Source organism: Caretta caretta, chromosome 22, assembly GCF_965140235.1.
Source record: "Caretta caretta isolate rCarCar2 chromosome 22, rCarCar1.hap1, whole genome shotgun sequence".
NCBI lineage: Eukaryota > Metazoa > Chordata > Testudines > Cheloniidae > Caretta > Caretta caretta.
Window position 1 is genome coordinate 23,697,541 of NC_134227.1, and position 16,871 is coordinate 23,714,411.

The following is a 16,871-nucleotide window of genomic DNA, read 5'->3' on the forward strand; positions in this document are numbered from 1 at the left end:
TTAGACTCAAAGCTCAGCTGCTTTAATTAAGAAAAAAAAAACTGGAGGTTGTTTCATAGGAGAGGTCTTATTAAAGTGCTCACAGTGTATTAGGCCCAGGGAGAGTTGGTGCTCCCAGGTTTCCATAATCGCTGTAAGAGCAGTCTGGTGGCCTTGGTCATGTCACATAGCCTTTCTGCCTTTGTTGACCATCTCCAAAATAGGGATAATGCACCGCACTGCAGCCCAGTCTTGCAGACCCATGGCTATCTTGTGACAACTCAGATCAAGGAAAGAGTGAGACAAAGAAAGAGGGGCTTCACCAGGGCTTAAATTCAGCTGGAGCCAGCAGCGTGGAGCTCTGATAAATATTTTCAAACCTGCAGAGGCACCAGGGCTAAAGTCCCAAGCCCTGGCGCCCCTTCTCCTCCCCACCACCACCAGGCTAAAGCCTGGAGCCCCTAATGGGGTGGGGTGCTCCAGGAAATAATCTTTGAGAATTTAAGCCCGGGGCTTCACCAAAACACACAGGAAGCTGGACATCGAATGCAGCAGAGTCTGTAACAGCTGTGAGTCTGTTACATGCCCGAATCTCTGAGCAGCTCCAAACAGGGCAGAGGAGCAGTGATCATGTAAGAAATAGCTTCTCTAGACTGAGAGCTGGACCTGCCCCTAGCCCATACCTGAACAACTGGGATAGATGGGCCTCTGGGTCTTTTCCCAGATAGAATCCAAGGCTCAACCTGGCAGCACACATTGATTGGCAGCTTTCAAAAGGGCACTGTTACCAAAGTTTGCCAGTCAACAGCACAGGGACACAAGTGTACATACAGCAGAGCACCCACTAGGACGTGTATCTTGAAGACCGAGTGTTACTGCACAAGGTGAGTAACTTCTTTCTGCATGCCAACTGATAATACCATGGGCCCCTGTAACAGGGTTGGCACCTGCCCTCTGGTTGGGTGTGTCAGTGGTCTTTAAACCAGTCCAGCCCTGATGTTGGGCTGTATTCCCCAGGGCTTCCTCCCTGGAGACACTATCTTCCTGTGGCCCTTCCCAGGCTCAGTCCCTACTCGGTGTCCGCAGCCAGTCTGGAGCTCCTTCATTGAGCCACCAGGCCCTGCTAGCAAACTGTCTTTGGCTCAGTCCTAGCAGCCAGCCAGGAGCCTCTCGCTCCCCCATTCCCTGCCCCCACTTTGCTGTCCATTGTGCTGTAGATCCCTCAGCTAGACAGGCATGCAGTCCTTTCTTCTCCAGGTCCAGCAGCAACTAACTGCTGCGCTGGTCTGCAGCTTTTTTTATATGGCCCTCCTGGGCGGCTGCTTCCCCTGCAGCCACTCTAGCCTGCTTGGGGGACTGCTCCACTGCTCCTCAGCTGGGATGAGTGTGGCAGGCCCCTGAGGCCACCAACAAGGGGCCTCTGGGCCTAGTCCACCCCATTACACCCACAGAAAGGGGGCAGGGGGTTTCCTCATGTTGTTTCACTTGACTTAACTATTCTAGGGGCCAGTGAGTGGGTGAGACTCCTTCTCTAGGCCAGTCCAGTGACTCCTGTAGATTGTGGGAAATGCTGGGTCAGAACACCCACACAGGTCTGTTAAGAGAAGGCTTGACTAACCCTTTCCTGTAGCCCACGTCTGCACCCTAAACTTTAGGCTATCATGATGAGGTTGTTCCTCATTGTTGCCCCTTGAAGCCGTTCCACTTGAATTAACTATTCTTTGGGCTAGCCCATGGGCAAGACTCCCTCTGCAACCTGGTGGTTAGGTTACATGCCTGGCCTGTGGGAGATGCTGGTTCAAATTATCCCTGGGCCTGTGGAGAAGCAGTTTGAAGAGGGTTCTCCTGCAGCCATGGTGTGTGGCCTGGGCTTTGAAGGATAGTGATAAGGGACTCCCTCACTCTTGCCTTCTGAAGCTATTCCAATTGATTTAACAATTCTTCAGGCCAGGCCAAAAGTCAGAATTACGCTATAGTCTGGTATTTAGGGTATTCACAGCTGGGTTGGTGGAGATCCTGGTTCAAATCTCCATTCTGCCTGTTCGGCCAGGGATTGAATTTCCTCCCTCCCAGGTGATTGCCCTTTGCAGTGGGACATCCTTGTCTGAACCCCCTCCCTTTCTCAGGAGGCCATTCCCACCTTGGGACAGGGAGAGGATTTGGACAGGGCTTGCCCACCTCTGACTCTCCCTGGAAGGTGGGAGCCCCCAGTTCACACCCCTCAGCAGAGAAGGGGAGTCACCTAGGGTCTGCCACAGCCTGGCTGTATATCCTAGCCCCTGGGGATAAAAGTTATTTAGGTATTTTCTCATTAATTAAACCAGCAGGACCTGCTCTGTTTAGTTCAGAGTCAATATTGCCTGCACCTCAGGCACCACATCCCCTCCACTGAGGCGGAGGGGGGGATTTGAACCAGGGTCACTAACATCCCAGAGAAGTGCTCTAACTGCCATACCATCAAGAACTGTGGAGGCAGACTTTGGCCCGGTAATTATGTAGTTAAAGTTGACTAGTGTCAATAGAAAAGACTAAGGAAACCCCATCTCAGAATACCTCCCAGTCCAGCACTTAGGTCCTTCACGTGAGAGGTAAGAGAGTCTGTTTCAAATTCCATCTCAACAAGCACAAAAGGGATTTGAACCAGGAACTCACCCATTCTGGAGCACATACCAAAACCACTGGACTATCAAAGGATTCACAGCCTGAGTTTGACCCAATTATTTAGTGGCAGCGGGACCAGCTTCACCAGGAAAGACCAAGGGAGCTCCCACATCAAAACACCTCCCACTCTGGCACTTAAGCCATTCACTGGAGCTAAGAGAATAAAGTTCAAATCCCAGCTCAGCAAGCAGAAAGGGGGTTTGAATCAGCAACTCCTATGTTCTTAGCCAGGAATGTAATGCATAACTTGTGTCTCAATATATTGAAGTCTGCTGCACTAGCTCTGTGTGCAGAGTTGGGACAGCACATGGAAAGGACACACACACGTATGCCAACTGACATCATTTGCAATCAGAGAGTGAAGATTATTTTGTAGCCTTTGACTACTAGCTCCAATGTAGCAGCCAGAGAATAAAGCCAACACTGCTCCTTTCCTTCACTGCTTCTGCCCAGCAGGAGCATGAGGGAGACTGGCTCAGGAACATCCATGGCTCTCTGCAGTTCTGAGAGAGCAGAGAGCTTAGACACACATGATTTATGGTGCAGAGAGCTAGGCTGACAGCAGGCCAGGGAGGTAATGGGCTCTTTTATTGCCTCATGGTAGCTGTTTCAAAGTGAATGGAGAGGATGAACTACCCAAAAAGCAGCAACAGAGGGTTAGCCAGTGGCCCAGCTCAGCAGGACTCGGACATATAGCTGCTAGTTGCTGTTTGGTAGAGCCCCAGCGAAGAACTGGCTTGGACACATGCTTTTCTTCTGGTTGTTTTCTCCAAATTATGTTTGTTGAGCTCCAGATTATGTTTAAGGAATGAGGAGAGTTGTTGCCATGTGAAGGGCAAAGATGTTGTTAATGCCCAGATTATCCAAACTACAAGTCAAATCTGAGCTTTTAACTGCAATCCTTTCCAATGACCTCAACAGCAGTTTTCTGCTCCTGGCAGGAGCTGATGCTGTAGTGGCACCTATGATCAACAAACATAATTTGGAGAAAACAACCAGAAGAAAAGCAGGTGTCCAAGCCACTTCTTCACTGGGGCTCTACCAAACAGCAACTAGCAGCTATATGTGATTTGATATGAGCCTCCAGCTACAATGGGCCACACTAGCTAATGTTGAAGAAACTCAGACCAGTGAAGACAGGCTCCAAGGATCGGGTTTTGAAATTTCTTTTTAATAAAAAGGCACCTATAAAACAGGTCAATACATTACAGGCAGCACAGATACCCAAAAAACAAGCCTAAAAATTGTTTCAAAATAAAAACCAATAAGATGTCTTCACATATTGTATTTATATATTTATATTTTTATATATATATTTATATAATGGTACAAAATGACTGGGGAAGTTTCTCCATGGGATGACAGAGAAAGGGGGTCAGTCACTGTTACCTTGACATGAAAGCTAATTCTGGACATGTGATTGCTTAAAATTGCATTGGAAAGACATGTTTTCCTTTGTTTGGAGCAGGAAAAAACATTGACATATCATAGTTAGAAACACAGGGGCATCCGTAACCATGATAGGGTAGAAGTCAGCACACAAAACTCAAGCCAATAAATCAAGCAATAAACCACAAGACGAGACCAGCGCACAGCAGAGGGTGACTGAGAGCAAACGCTCTGCTGAGGCCTAACAAGGGGTGGCTGCCATTCACCTCTGAAAGGCTCCCACCATATTGCTGATGAACTAGACCTGTTTGGGAGATGGTACCCGAAGCAAAAAAAGGCACCACTCAGCATTGCCGGCCTCCAGATTCAGAAATCATGAAGACTGGCTGCTAGGGCAGTGGGGGTTGATTATGACATCCCAGTTGGCTGCTCTGAAGACCAACAAAAAGTGCCCCAGGAGGGCCAACAGCCTTGCAAAGTACCAGAATTTCCCTTTTGTATTCAGGGCAGTTGGGCTGTAGGCCTTGCTCTTTCCAAACTGCCATGCAATCTAATGTGGAATAAATAACATCATTGCTGTCACCTTCCCTTTCTGTTACCTGGAGTGCCATCACTCCCACCTGCATCTGCGAGCTGTCTCTCGCTTTTCTAGACAGTCGCATTAGCTTTCCTCACGCAGACATATTGCAACTTGCAGGCTCTGACTCATGTGGGGACAATGCTGACAGAATAGAGACCCAACACCTCAGGACATTTCTCAGCTAGACCAGGTGGGTAGAGGTGTGGGAGGTCTACACACTGGAGCTTTTAATCACTCAGGCCAAAACTGTGGCTGCCTGGAGACAAAGATGAATTTTATTTTAAAGAATATTATGGCTTTAAATAGACAAACTTGATGGTGGGGGGTGAAATACCCGAGCGTACGGGGCCAGGGGCTTTTGTGGTGCATGGTGCTTGTGCTGGTCCTGAGCAACTCCCAATAGTGTTTACAAGGGAAATGCTAGCAGGCGTCACCCCCTAAAGCATTGCCAGGGGGCAACATGGATGTGGCCTTTCAGACAGTTCAGGCAGAAATAGGGATGATTTGTTTTACCCTTCCAGGCTCTGAAATGGGTAAACAACCATCCCAGTTAAAAAGCAAGGTGCCTGAGTGCACTTACTGAGAGTGGGAGGTTGAGGGGATCCTCCTTGGCCCTTCGACAGGGCACTGTCCCAGACAGAGATGGGCAAAGCAATGGGTTGTTCCCATTTTACCAAATGGGACAGAGCTGGAAAAGTGGCTCTGGTTTTAGCTCATTGCTGTTCTGAGAGCCACACTCAGGGTCCCTAGAAACAGGCCAAAGCAAGAGACCAGAGATCAACACCTGTACCTAGTTTGGATCCAGACTTCCCAGCGAGCCCCACTCCCAACAAAACACGCTCAAACTTGGGAATGTTTCTGTCTAAACGTTTTGGTTCCAGCCCATTGGGATCTGGCCCAAGAGACTGTTGGGCTGGTGGAGTTCAGTAGCCTTTGCTAACAGATTCACCATTGGAACCACAAAGAGAAGGTTCACCTTTCATGCAGTGCTTCACAACTTCTCGGTCAGCGGTGCAGAAGCTTTATTTCTCCTCCATTGTGGTGCTTAGGGAAGGGGCCCATTTGCTATGAGAGGGGCAACAAAAAGGCTGGCTTTTCTGAGATAATCCTCAAATTGGTGGTAGGTTTGGATCCAAATGACCATGGGGCACCCTCTCTTTAGAATATTTTCCTGCAATCCACAGAGACTGCATGCACACATGGATTATCTCCAACCTTCCTCCAAAAAGCTGTCATAGCACACTGCAAGGAGAACTCTCTGCAGGAAGGGGGTGCCAAACATGGGCACCCCCCCCACACACACACACACACGAAACTTGTGCTTGCAGTGCATGCTTTAAGCAGCCTAGAGTGGTGGCGGAAATGAAGTCCCAGCTGCTCCTATGAGTAACATGGAACGACCTGTGGAGGAGACATCTCCCAGCATAGATTCTAAGGCCAGATGAGACCATTGTGATCATCTAGTCTGGCTTCCTGCATAACACAAGCCATGGAACTTCCCTGAATAAATTACTCTTTGAACTAGAGCTTCGTTTAGAAAAACATCAGCTCAGTCAGAGCAGGAGACCTCTTGTATCCAGATGGAGTATTGCATGCAAGGACCTGATGTCTCTACAGGCTGCACATCCATAGTAGAGAGCAGGGCTGCTGCAGGTGGTTTCAGGGTATAAAGGTAGCCTTACAACTGTTGGCCAACTGCCTATAGTGCCTTTCATGGAGGAGTCTGGGATTCTCAGATCGAGAAAATGGAGTATCTTTACCATAAAATGCCTGCTTTTATGCATCAGGCTAGCTCTCCCACAGAAATGTGCGCACTTAGGAGGCAAAGGAGTGTAAAGAAGGCAAGGGGCATAGTGTGGCAGGGTGAGATGTGTGAACTCATGTAGGGGGTAAGCGGGAGCAGAGCCAACAAGGGGTAGGAGATGCTCTGTGGGGTGTGTGTCTTGAGTTCCCTCCTGGCCTCTGCACAACACACCAAGGAAGCACAGGATGGAATCAGCCAGTCAGAAATCCCAGCGTTCATTCTGCTATCTCCACTCCAGAGTGTCATGCACACATCACGCAGAGCATCTGGGGGTGAAGAGGGGAGCAGGGAGTGACATGATTGGGTGGAGGCCTCATGGTCCAGTTACTTGGTACTTGCAGGTTGGGATCACACCCCCACCCTTCCCTAAACTAAACAACTGGGCACTCTCCTGGCTCATGCTGCCAACAGTTTCATCATGTAGCAGAGACAGACAAGAGACCACTATCAATCCCTACAACCAAACAGCGACTCCCACAACCCACACTGTTTTAGATACATCTCAGCAGCTCCAATCCTGCAGGTGGATCCACGTGACTGGGTGCACCCCTGAACCCAGTACAGGCCCAGAGGGTCTGATTGCAGAATCAGGATCTAAGATGTGTACATAGTCTCTCTTTGAAACCACCCATTCCCGCACACAACTGTTCTGATGCATGAATGATGTGGGGCTGGCAAAGAGGCTCTTTTGCAGAGGGCTCTCAATGCCCACTCACACCTCCTCCTGCTGCCCTAGAACTCCCTGTGCAAGAGTTTTAAACCCTTGTACACTGATTTTTTTTTAAAGTTTTGTTGTTTTAAAACAGAAAATTGAGGCTTCTATTAAAACACAGAAATACAGAACAATTTAAAACCAGCACAAGTTTCTGCCTTTCCCAGCCCTATTTACAGTTCATTCAAAATCTTGTAAATTTTGGTTGTTCTTTAAAACAAAACAAAAAATAAAGAAAACCCATACTACGAGGAAAAAATAAAGGAAGATTTTACAAACTGCCGGAGGGTCTGGAAGCCCCCGGTCACCACTTGGGTTTCAAAAATAATAATACCCCCGCCTCCCAAAAAGGATTCACATCAATTTTACTGCACATCTGGTTTTCCTTATAGAGGCAAATCAAATATGAAAAACATCCCCCCTCCGCACCCCCACAGGCCCCAGCCTCCCGACCCTAACCCAAATAAAGGTTTAAAAAAAAGTTTCTACAATCGGCCCCAGCCCCTCAGGACATGATTAGAAAGGCAGGTTCGCCATGTTTCCAGGCCCAGAGATGTAGCTCATTTGGCTGTCCAGTGAAACACTCCTCTGCCTCATCTGGTGTGTGACCATAAGGTTCTGTTGAGGTGGGGGCCCCATGAGGGAGCCCTGAGGCGACATCATATGTCCCGTCTGGGCGTACATTTCTCCTGACACAGACATGCTCCTCTGCTTAGCCTGCATCAGCATGAAATTCTGCTGGGCCATCAGACTCTGCTGGGGGGACATCATGCCCTGGTGCATGCTGTTCCCCATCATGGCTTGCTGGGGTGGCATACCTGTCCTGCCCAGCATGGACACCTGTCCAGGGTGACACATAGAGATGTTGAGTCCCCGCTGCACGCCCTGCTGCCCTGGAAGGCTGGGGGCGCTCATGCCTGGCCGTGTGGGTGGCTGCTCAGCCATCATGTTCTGCAGGTTCATGAGATGGAGGTTGGAAGGCTGTGATTTCGGTGCTTGGCTGTCACTCTTGGGGAAATACTGCAAGGTGCTGCTCGGCTTCTCTGAGGGGATGATCCTGGAGAGGTCAAACTCAGGGATGCCCGTGGGTGTAGGGCGGATGACCTCACTGAGCTCAGGGTCATTCAGCACTGAAGCCACACCTGGAAGCACACTGGGGTAGGGATCTCCAATCCGAGGAGGGATGTTCTTGCCCATCATGTGCTGCTGGGGGGCCATCTGGCCAGGCTGCTGGGAGGGAAGGTCCTCTGGTGGCAAGGGCATCCCTGGCGGGTAATGCTGCTGCATCCCAGCCCCTCCCCCACCTCCTGGTGTCATGGGCATACCCGCAGCTGGAGACTGCATGGCATTGTGGGGCTGCTGCATGCGGGGGAACACCAGCTGGTTGGAAGGGATCATCTGAGAATTGTTTGGCAGAGGGCCACAGGGCTGGTTCAAGGAGTCCTGGGGTCCTGGAGGCAGCATCATGGGGTTTTGGGGGGGCACACCCGCCCCCTGCGCACCAGGGTGCATTGGAATGTTGGAGCCCAGGGGATTCGGCGAGGACATCATGGAAGTGGGGGGTTCGTGGGAGAGTGGCTGCTGACCAGGCAAGTTCATCCCCATGGGACTCTGTGAGGATGCAGGCCCCACTGAGTTCAAGTGCAGTTGATTTGGCTGATTTCCTGTGATACCTAATGAAGGGGAGAAGGAGAGTTAACTCAATGCCCATGCACCTCCTCCCACCGCATGCAGAGAGTATGCCCCTGGTGCTAGCAGCTCTCTCCATTGAAATCAGCATCTAAGCAGAGATCAGCTCCAGCCAGATTCCCTGGAGTGTTCAAACCTGGCTCAGCTCTGCTCTCACTGCTAGACCCATGGAGCAGGTCTGCCATGGAGGGTCCACCAGGGCAGTAAGGTCAGCAAAAGACAGATGACCCCATCACAGCCTATGATCGCCAAGCCTGGCAGCAGCACAGAAGGGGAAAGCACTGCAGCAAGCAGGCAGGGACCAGTCCAGTGATCTAATCCACCCTAAGCCCAGGGGACTCTGCTCTCAGGCTGCTGTCAGACCTGATACCTGCTCAGTACCCTCACCCAGCACTTCATTGCCATGGCAGCATCACACCCTGCCCTGTACCAGCCAGGTGCTAGGCTGCACAGGGGAGAGGTGAGCACCACAGAGCCACATCCTTGGGAGTCCAGCCCCTCCCTCTCTCACCAAGACAGTAAAGGCACGTCAGCACGGCATGTGGGAGCCAGGCTCTGGCCCAGGGCCACAGACTTGTGCTAGCATCCTAAAAATAGCGGTGTAGATGGTGCTTAGAAGTTGCAGCTGTGGCTGGAGCGTGGGCTCTCAAGCCCACCCCAGGCACCAGAGCCTGAGCTCTAGCCCGAGCTGTAACGTCTACACAGCTATTTTTAGAGTGCTAGCCTGAGTCTGTGAACCTGGGCTGCAAGGCTCACTCCCAGATGCAGTGTAGATATGCCGTAAGAGGGCCAGCTGGTAGGTGCTTCTACTTCTGCTGGTGAGAGCTGCTCCAGACCTCAGAGGTTGCCTGGTGCAGGCAGGGAATAGTTGGGGTTCAAGGGATGTCACCACAAGACTCAGTCGGTCATTGGCCATACATGGGGCTTGTGGCTCTTACCAGCTCAGCCAATCCTGTGCCGCTCTGTTGCTACACAGGCTGGGACAGTACAGCACAGCAACCTCTCTACTGCGTTGAGCACAAGGAAGGATTGCCAAATAAACACCCTCAACAGCCATTAGTTGGCAACCTCTGTGCAGCTCCAACGTGCCACCCAGTGGTGGATACTGAGAAGGACAGCACAGCTACCACCTAGCGCACAGCCCTGCCTGGCTTACACAATGCTCACAGCCAGCATGGGAGGGAGGTGTGGCCCCTCGCTGTGGAGGTCAGAAAGACTTTCTGAAATCGGAACTAAGGAGTTCTCAGATTATGCCTCTCTCTCACAGCTCTGACTGTGCAGATTGGGACCCTGCATGGACTGGATAGCCCAGTCCCCGCTCAGGCTTTCCCATTCTGCTGGGACATACCGTGCTGAGACCATCTAAGGTTTCCTACACAGCAGAGCTCTGGGCTGGAGATAGTGGACATCTCTGGTGGGAGTGGAAAATTCAAGGGCACCCCAAAGGTCACAGCCCCCTCCCTCCTCCATGCAGGGCAAACATGGTTCCTGGAAACCTAGCTCTAGGACTCAAACAAGGGGAGTGGCCAAATAATAGAACATGGCCCTGCTATCCCAGAGACAACACTCAGGCAGATGGTTGAGGGAGGAACACCGGGCATGTGGAGGCAGAGAGGAGATGACAAAGAGGATAGAGACGTAAGTAAGATCTATGGGTTGTCACATCATTCCCACCGGGCATGGGGATGTACATGTAACCCACATGCATGCTGCATCTACCATAATCTGTTTTACCCCCAGCTGATCCTGGCTGTGTGCTGGGCTAGAAACTCTAGTGTCTCCTGGGCTCGCTGTGTTTGCCAGACAGATCAATGGCACATGGAGAAGGCAGCAGCTGGCCCTGGCCAGTCAGTAAGAAGCAGATGGCAGAACAGCACCGCACCTGCCAATGCCAAGCAAACAAACAACTGCCAGCTTCGCGCAGGTTCTGGAAGCACCCAATGCCTTTGCAAAGCTGCGGCAAGCTGGGAAACCAGCCTGGGATGCCAGCACAGCTGTTCCATTTAAGGAGTTTAGTCAACGGTATCCAGGGAGCTAGAGTTTTCCCAAGGCCTTTGGTTACACCTGAATGCAGGACAGCTGAACGGGCTCCATTGCTTTTACTTGTGCTAGTGAGAACACTGGGAGCCCAAGACACTCAGGACAGACTAAGACACCCACGCCTTAGACCTGACATCTCTATGTCTCACCTCAGGAGATGTAACCCTTGTAATAACCTGTACCCCTCGCATGCTGGTGGGACTTACAGTGACTACAGTTACCATTAATAACCCAACTGTATTATACTGCAATCAACTGGCTGGTGTGTATATGGCATTGTTGCCCTTTGCTGGCTGGAATCAGAATTGCTTGCTGTGTGTCAAGGCCACATACTGCTAACAGATGATAATTTTCCTTGAGCTCAGTTGGTCAGGCCAATGCTTTTGGAGTGGGCGATCCTGGGTTCTAACCTGCTGCCTCTATGGCTTTCTGAGAGGCCACAACAAGGATACAGCCATGGAGTCTCTACTATATTAAGTCATACATTTGGAAAGGAGTGATCCTTCCACAGCATGGTCCACAACAAGGATTACACCCCGTCCTGTCCTTGCAGAGGGTTCACTGAGTCTTCTCCCTTGTCCAACTTCTTCCCCAGGCTTCTCCGTGCCTGGAACAAACTCTTCTCTTCTCCACAGGATAAATGCTCTCATCTGACTCAATTAACCCTTTTGTTTGTCCTTGCTTTGCAACTCCAAATAGGTCTGCTCCTATTCCAGTGCTCAATTAGCGCACTTTTCTACAACACGCCCCCAGCCATGCCTCCCAGGTACTTTCTAGTCATCAGTGCACTGAGCCCCATGCTCCAACAGAGGCAGGGAGGGATAGGGAAACAGGAACAGACAAGTTAAGTGACTTGTCCAAATCCACAGAAGAAGTCAGTGACAGAGCTGGGAACAGAATTCCTGACCCCCATTCTGAGCATCAGAACCACACCCAGGTGTCCTGCCTCCCAGGCCTGTGTGTGAACCACAAGACCAGTCTTACCCCTATAAAGCCCAGCTCCAGCTTGCTCTCCCTACTGGTGCAGACAGTCCCAGAAGAACGTACCTGGTATGCTTCCTGGTGGGAGCATAGGCCTGTCTGGGAGCAGCTCATCATCAGAGGTGGCGATGGTTTTGATGGCATTGTGGTAGAGTGGTGTGGAGCTGGGCATGGCATACTTGGACATCTGTGACATCATCAGCGAGAGGGGGTTCTGAGAGGGGGATGGATCTGGAGAGGAAGTAAAAGGTATGTTGGGATTCATGGTGCTAGAGGGATTACTGACTGGCGCGGAGGAATTGCTCCTAGGCCCAGGAGGGAGTGAACCTGCAAGCGAGAGAGAGAGAGAGAGAGAGACCAGCTTAGTGCTCCCTGCAAGCTGCAGCCTGCTCCCATCGGGCAGCATCCCCAATTCTCCGCTTGGAACAGCGATAGACCCAAACCAGGCTGGCCCCCAACGAAAACCCTCTATGGACTCTGGGGAAGTTCTGTGCTGGGACCACCTGCTGTGGTTGGCACTGGAGCCAGACACCCCAAACTATGGGGGAGTTAGATCTGATCTAGTCCCAACTTCCGAGCTCTGGCCCATCCCTCATGAACTGAAGAAGGGGAAGGGTGGGTGCTGAGGGGAAGGCACGGAGTTGGAGGCCTTTTTCTAGACCTAGATTCAGAAAACTTTGCCCCTTTCCCCTACTTGCTTTTTCTTAAAGTCCCTGCTGGATGCCTGGGGGCAAAATAGACACCAACTTCAAGAGCTAACACAGAGAATCAGAGACTGGAAACCTGGGGCACGCGTGTGCATGTCAAGTGCATGGGGGCTGAGTGAGAGTAAGAAAATGCAGCGATTGGTGGCCTGGCCTGGCTGACAATCCGCTCTGGATAGGAGTATGAGATGGGACTGATACACCACGGCGCTAAGTAGCTCTGAGCGCATGCTGCCTGCACCATGCAGGGCTACCTGGAACTGTTCTTCCAGCACTAGATACCTCAGGGGCCTCACCCTGACATCCCTTCCCTGGATATAGCTGTAGGCAGGTTTCTAGCATCCAGTGTGTCTTGTGAAGATGCAAATTACCCTGGTGGGCAATGGCTCTGCATTCACTCAAGGCCTCCTCAACCAAGCAGGCATGGATGGGAACAGCCTATTTGTACAGGGAAATGGGGTGGGAGTTAGCTGGGGAGAGATGTTAACCTTGCTAGAAGGCACGGGGGCAGAGGTGAACCAGCTTCCTAGTACCTAGGAAGGAACTCTGGCTTTCTAGCCCATCCTGTTACCCCTATATGAGTGGGTGTAGAAGAAAGAAAGTGGGGATGGGGAATCCTTGTCAACACCAGAGGGACAATGAAAGACTCAAGTCAGGGCCAGGGAAAACTGAAGCACCGAGAGGTGAAGGGACTTGCCCAAGGAGACAGGGCAAGGCTTAGAGTTCTGGAGTCCTGACTCTCAGACTCTGGTTTGACCATTAGACAATGCTGCCTGCATAAATAAATGGACTAAATTCTGATCTACCTGCAAAAAGTCTCCCCAGACAACAGGACCTGGGGCCTGAGAAAAGAAACACAAGGAAATGCAGGGAGCTGGGCATTGGCCAGACACATCTTGCAATCTCCCCAGCCCCTAGAATGCACCGAGACAGGTTTGCTCAGTGACACACACAGCCCCACTGTCCCCTCCTTTCAGGCACTTCTCCAAGTCAGGACACATGTTTAAGGACTGTGTCTCCCATCAATCCATTTTTCCATCCCTACCCAACCCCGAAGAGCATGAGCCGTTCAGCAGAGGAATTTGGGAATGCTGGTATCCTGGCTCCCCATTTCTAATTTGGTCCAGTGTCTCCCTCCAAACCTCTACAGTGCATGTTAGGCTGCCTACTGTTTTCCTCCTTGTGAATAAGAGAGCACAGCATCAGGGGGTGGGGTGGGACACAGCAAATCACTGGCATTAATCCCCAGAAGAAGCGAGTGCAGGCTTGTATGTATCGGGCAGGCCAAGCTCATTCAGCCCGCCAGGAAATAGCAGTCCCTCTCCAGGCTGTATGCATTTCCCCTAATCTAGGCTCTTGCTCCCTTCTTCCCGATGCTGAGACACATTGCCCTTAGGCCTGGTGCATGGCATAGGAAGGCAGATGGTGTATTCTATCCCTTTGGAAAAGGAACTGGGCTGCTATTACAGCACTTTCAGTGCTGGGCCCTAGATGCCCACTCGCCAACCCCAAATCCCAGCACAGGGAGAGCTGGCTATGGGCAGGCAGATTCCCACCACTGCCCTGCAGGGAAATAGCCAGGTAATCACTACTAGTCAGAGTATATGGAAAATATGGGTCTGGAAGCCACAGAATTATTGGGCTCCAGGAGAGTGACCAGCTATGTGCAGAGCTCTTCAGACCACCAGACTTTAATTCTATGGCCCTATCCCACTCACACATCCACACCGTGTAACAGCTTACCCTGATCCAGCCCTCCCATGGAAGCTGACGAATTCATGCCGATAGGCTGCTTGCTCTGGCTGACTCCTGGACTTGGCAAGGTGGTTTTGGGAGATGGCACCCACCCGGGCGAAGGAACGGCCATGGAAGGGGACTTCAGGCGGCTTGGTGAGCTGGTGGGAGACCTGACATTGAGGGAGGAGCTCATCACCTGGGGCGACTTCAGGGGCCCAGACTGGTTGGAAGGTGGCATGCTGACCATCTGAGAGGGCGTCTGTGGGGACTTCAAGTTGGCAGATGGGGAGGGGACAAGCGGTGAGTGCACCTGGCTGAGCGTCGGGGACTTGAGGTGGGCCATGCCAGGGGAGTTCATCTGGGTGATGTTGATGGTGAGGTCAGAGGGCCTGCGGCCCAGGCCCCGTGAGGGTGCCGGGTGCATGTTGGCTAGGTTGCCCCCTTGGGTGGGAGGGGGATTGGAAGCTGGAGGCAAAGGGATGTGGCTGAGCCTGGTGGTGCCGCCGATGTTCCCAATGGACATGGCACCCTGTTCAGGGCTGAACATGTCTGGGGCACTGCCCATCTCCTGGGGCATGCTGGGATAGGGGCCCTGCGTGCCTGAGAAGCCTTGCTGCCCTTGGCTGGGGAACTGTGAGGGGATCATCATCTTCTGTGGCCCCCCCATCATTGTGCCACCACTGCCATTCTGAGCCCTCACCCTGGCCAGATCCTCAGGGCTGATGCCCTGGTGGCCTATCATGTCAGGACCCCTCATTTTCTGCGACATCATCATCTGCTGCTGTGGGGTCATCTGGACATTGAGGTTCATGTTCATGTTCATGTTGACATTCATGTTCATGTTGAGGTTCCCAGGTCCCATAGGTGCATCCATGTCTCGGAGACTCGACTGGCTCATGGGTGGGCTCAACATCCCCCTGGTACCCGTGAAGTCCATACCTATGGGTGCACCACCTAGGCTCTCTCCTGGTATCTGTCCAGGGAACATGGATGGGTCGATCTGCCTGTGAGCCTGTATCATCCTCTCCATTTCCAAACCTTGGCTCATGGAGCTGCCAGACATCCCCATGGGCCTCTGCATCACCACCGGGCGCTTCTCCATCAGCTGGTGCCTCAGGATCTCCTCCCTGGCTCGGGGGTTCATGAACCGCTCAGGGTCCCCTTGCCCCGAAGGGTAGGGCAGGCTCCCTTGTGGAAAGTTCCCTGGGCCTCCTATTGGAGGCATATCATCATTCCATCCCATGCCAGGCCTGACTGGCCGCTGCATAGCATTCATGGGCCCAAGGGCATCCATGGGCACATTCTGCATCCCCCCAAAGCCAGTGACCCTCTGCATCTGATTTCCAGGGAACCTTGGCCCCGGGAACGGGGGTGCTCCCCTCAGCTGCATGGGGTCCTGGACCTCTATGGGTCCCCTTAGCTGGTTGCCCATGCCTGGAGGCCACGGCTCCCCAGGTTTGCTGTGATAGGGCGGTGGTGGCCCCCGGATCATCATGCCACCCATGGACTGGGGGATCAGCATCTCCTGCATAGGTCGACCATGGATGCTGATCTGCTCCTCCTTCCGCCGCTTTTCCTCATAATACTCCTCCTGCAGCTTCCTCCAGGCCACTTGCTCTGGCGTCAGGCTGTCCTGGTTCAGCCGCTGCATCATGATATTCATCTGCTGCCCCATGTCAGAACCTGGATGGTGGGAGACCTCGTGCTCCAAGTTGGGGCCCCCCAGATTCTGCGTCTGTGAAATCATGGACTGCAGGGGCTCTTCGTACTTCTTCATGCCCACAGACGGGAGGGGTGCCTGGGTGGGTGGAGGTTGCGACTGGGGAGCAGGGCCACCCTCACCAGCACTTTGGTTGGACTTCAGGAAGGGCTCAGCCTCACTGCTGCGCAGCAGCAGGCGCTCAATGTCCCGCAGGGTCTGCAAGGAGCGTTCCCGGTGCTCCAGCTGCTCCTTAGAGAGCCCCTCCGAGTTCATGGGGTTCCTGGGGCCCAGCCCTACCTGCCCATTTCCAGCTGCCCCAGCGCTGGCACCATCCCCCAGTAAGTTAGAGCTGGAAGCACTAGAAGAGTCCACCTGCCCAGGCTGCATCGGGTTGGTGGAGGCGTTGGGTGTGTTGGGGTGGTTGCTCCCTGGCTGGGTGCTGCCGCTGCTATTTCCCACAGAGTTGGGAGTCAGGTCCCGCCGAACGTCCTCTCCCGTCCCCTCCTGGGGTAGGGTGCTTGGTGCAGGCAGAGCTTGCTGACTGATGCTCTGGGGTGGAGGGAGCTGTGTTGGGGGAGGCTGAGGCTGTGCCTGGTTGCCCTGTGATGCTGGGGGCTGGGACTGCGGAGTGCTGGAGGCAGGTGGGTTAATTGGCAGTTGCTCAGCGACTCCCAGCATCTTAGGAGCTGGAGCCTGGGAGAGAAAGGGGAAGCCAAAGTCAGCAAGAAACACATAAGGCAGGTGTGTAGCCCCAGACCTTGTGTGGGCTTCGAGCCCTGAATCCACACAAGAGCCAACTGAGCCCATCTCCCTTGAAAGAATGTGAGCTGCAAACAGGGTCCAGTTGTGACTAGCCCTGAGGACATTACCCAACAGCATGCACAGACAGGACT

At 52.5% G+C, this 16,871-nt stretch overlaps 1 protein-coding gene across 6 annotated transcripts in view; it reads right to left on the reverse strand.

The window, feature by feature from the left end:
* Positions 1-3,790: 3,790 nt before the first annotated feature.
* The window catches only part of BCL9L (BCL9 like), a 170,723-nt gene continuing 157,642 nt past the window's right edge, over positions 3,791-16,871 (reverse strand). For 5 of the 6 annotated variants that reach the window (XM_075122192.1, XM_075122191.1, XM_075122190.1 and 2 more), the window contains 3 exons: positions 14,283-16,671; positions 11,902-12,162; positions 3,791-8,798 (listed from right to left, as the gene is read on the reverse strand). In XM_075122192.1, coding sequence (XP_074978293.1) covers positions 7,642-8,798; positions 11,902-12,162; positions 14,283-16,671 — 3,807 coding nt within the window. In that variant the 3' untranslated portion in view covers positions 3,791-7,641. The remainder of the gene's footprint in view (positions 8,799-11,901; positions 12,163-14,282; positions 16,672-16,871) is intronic. The other variant, XM_048827681.2, reaches the window with a different exon arrangement.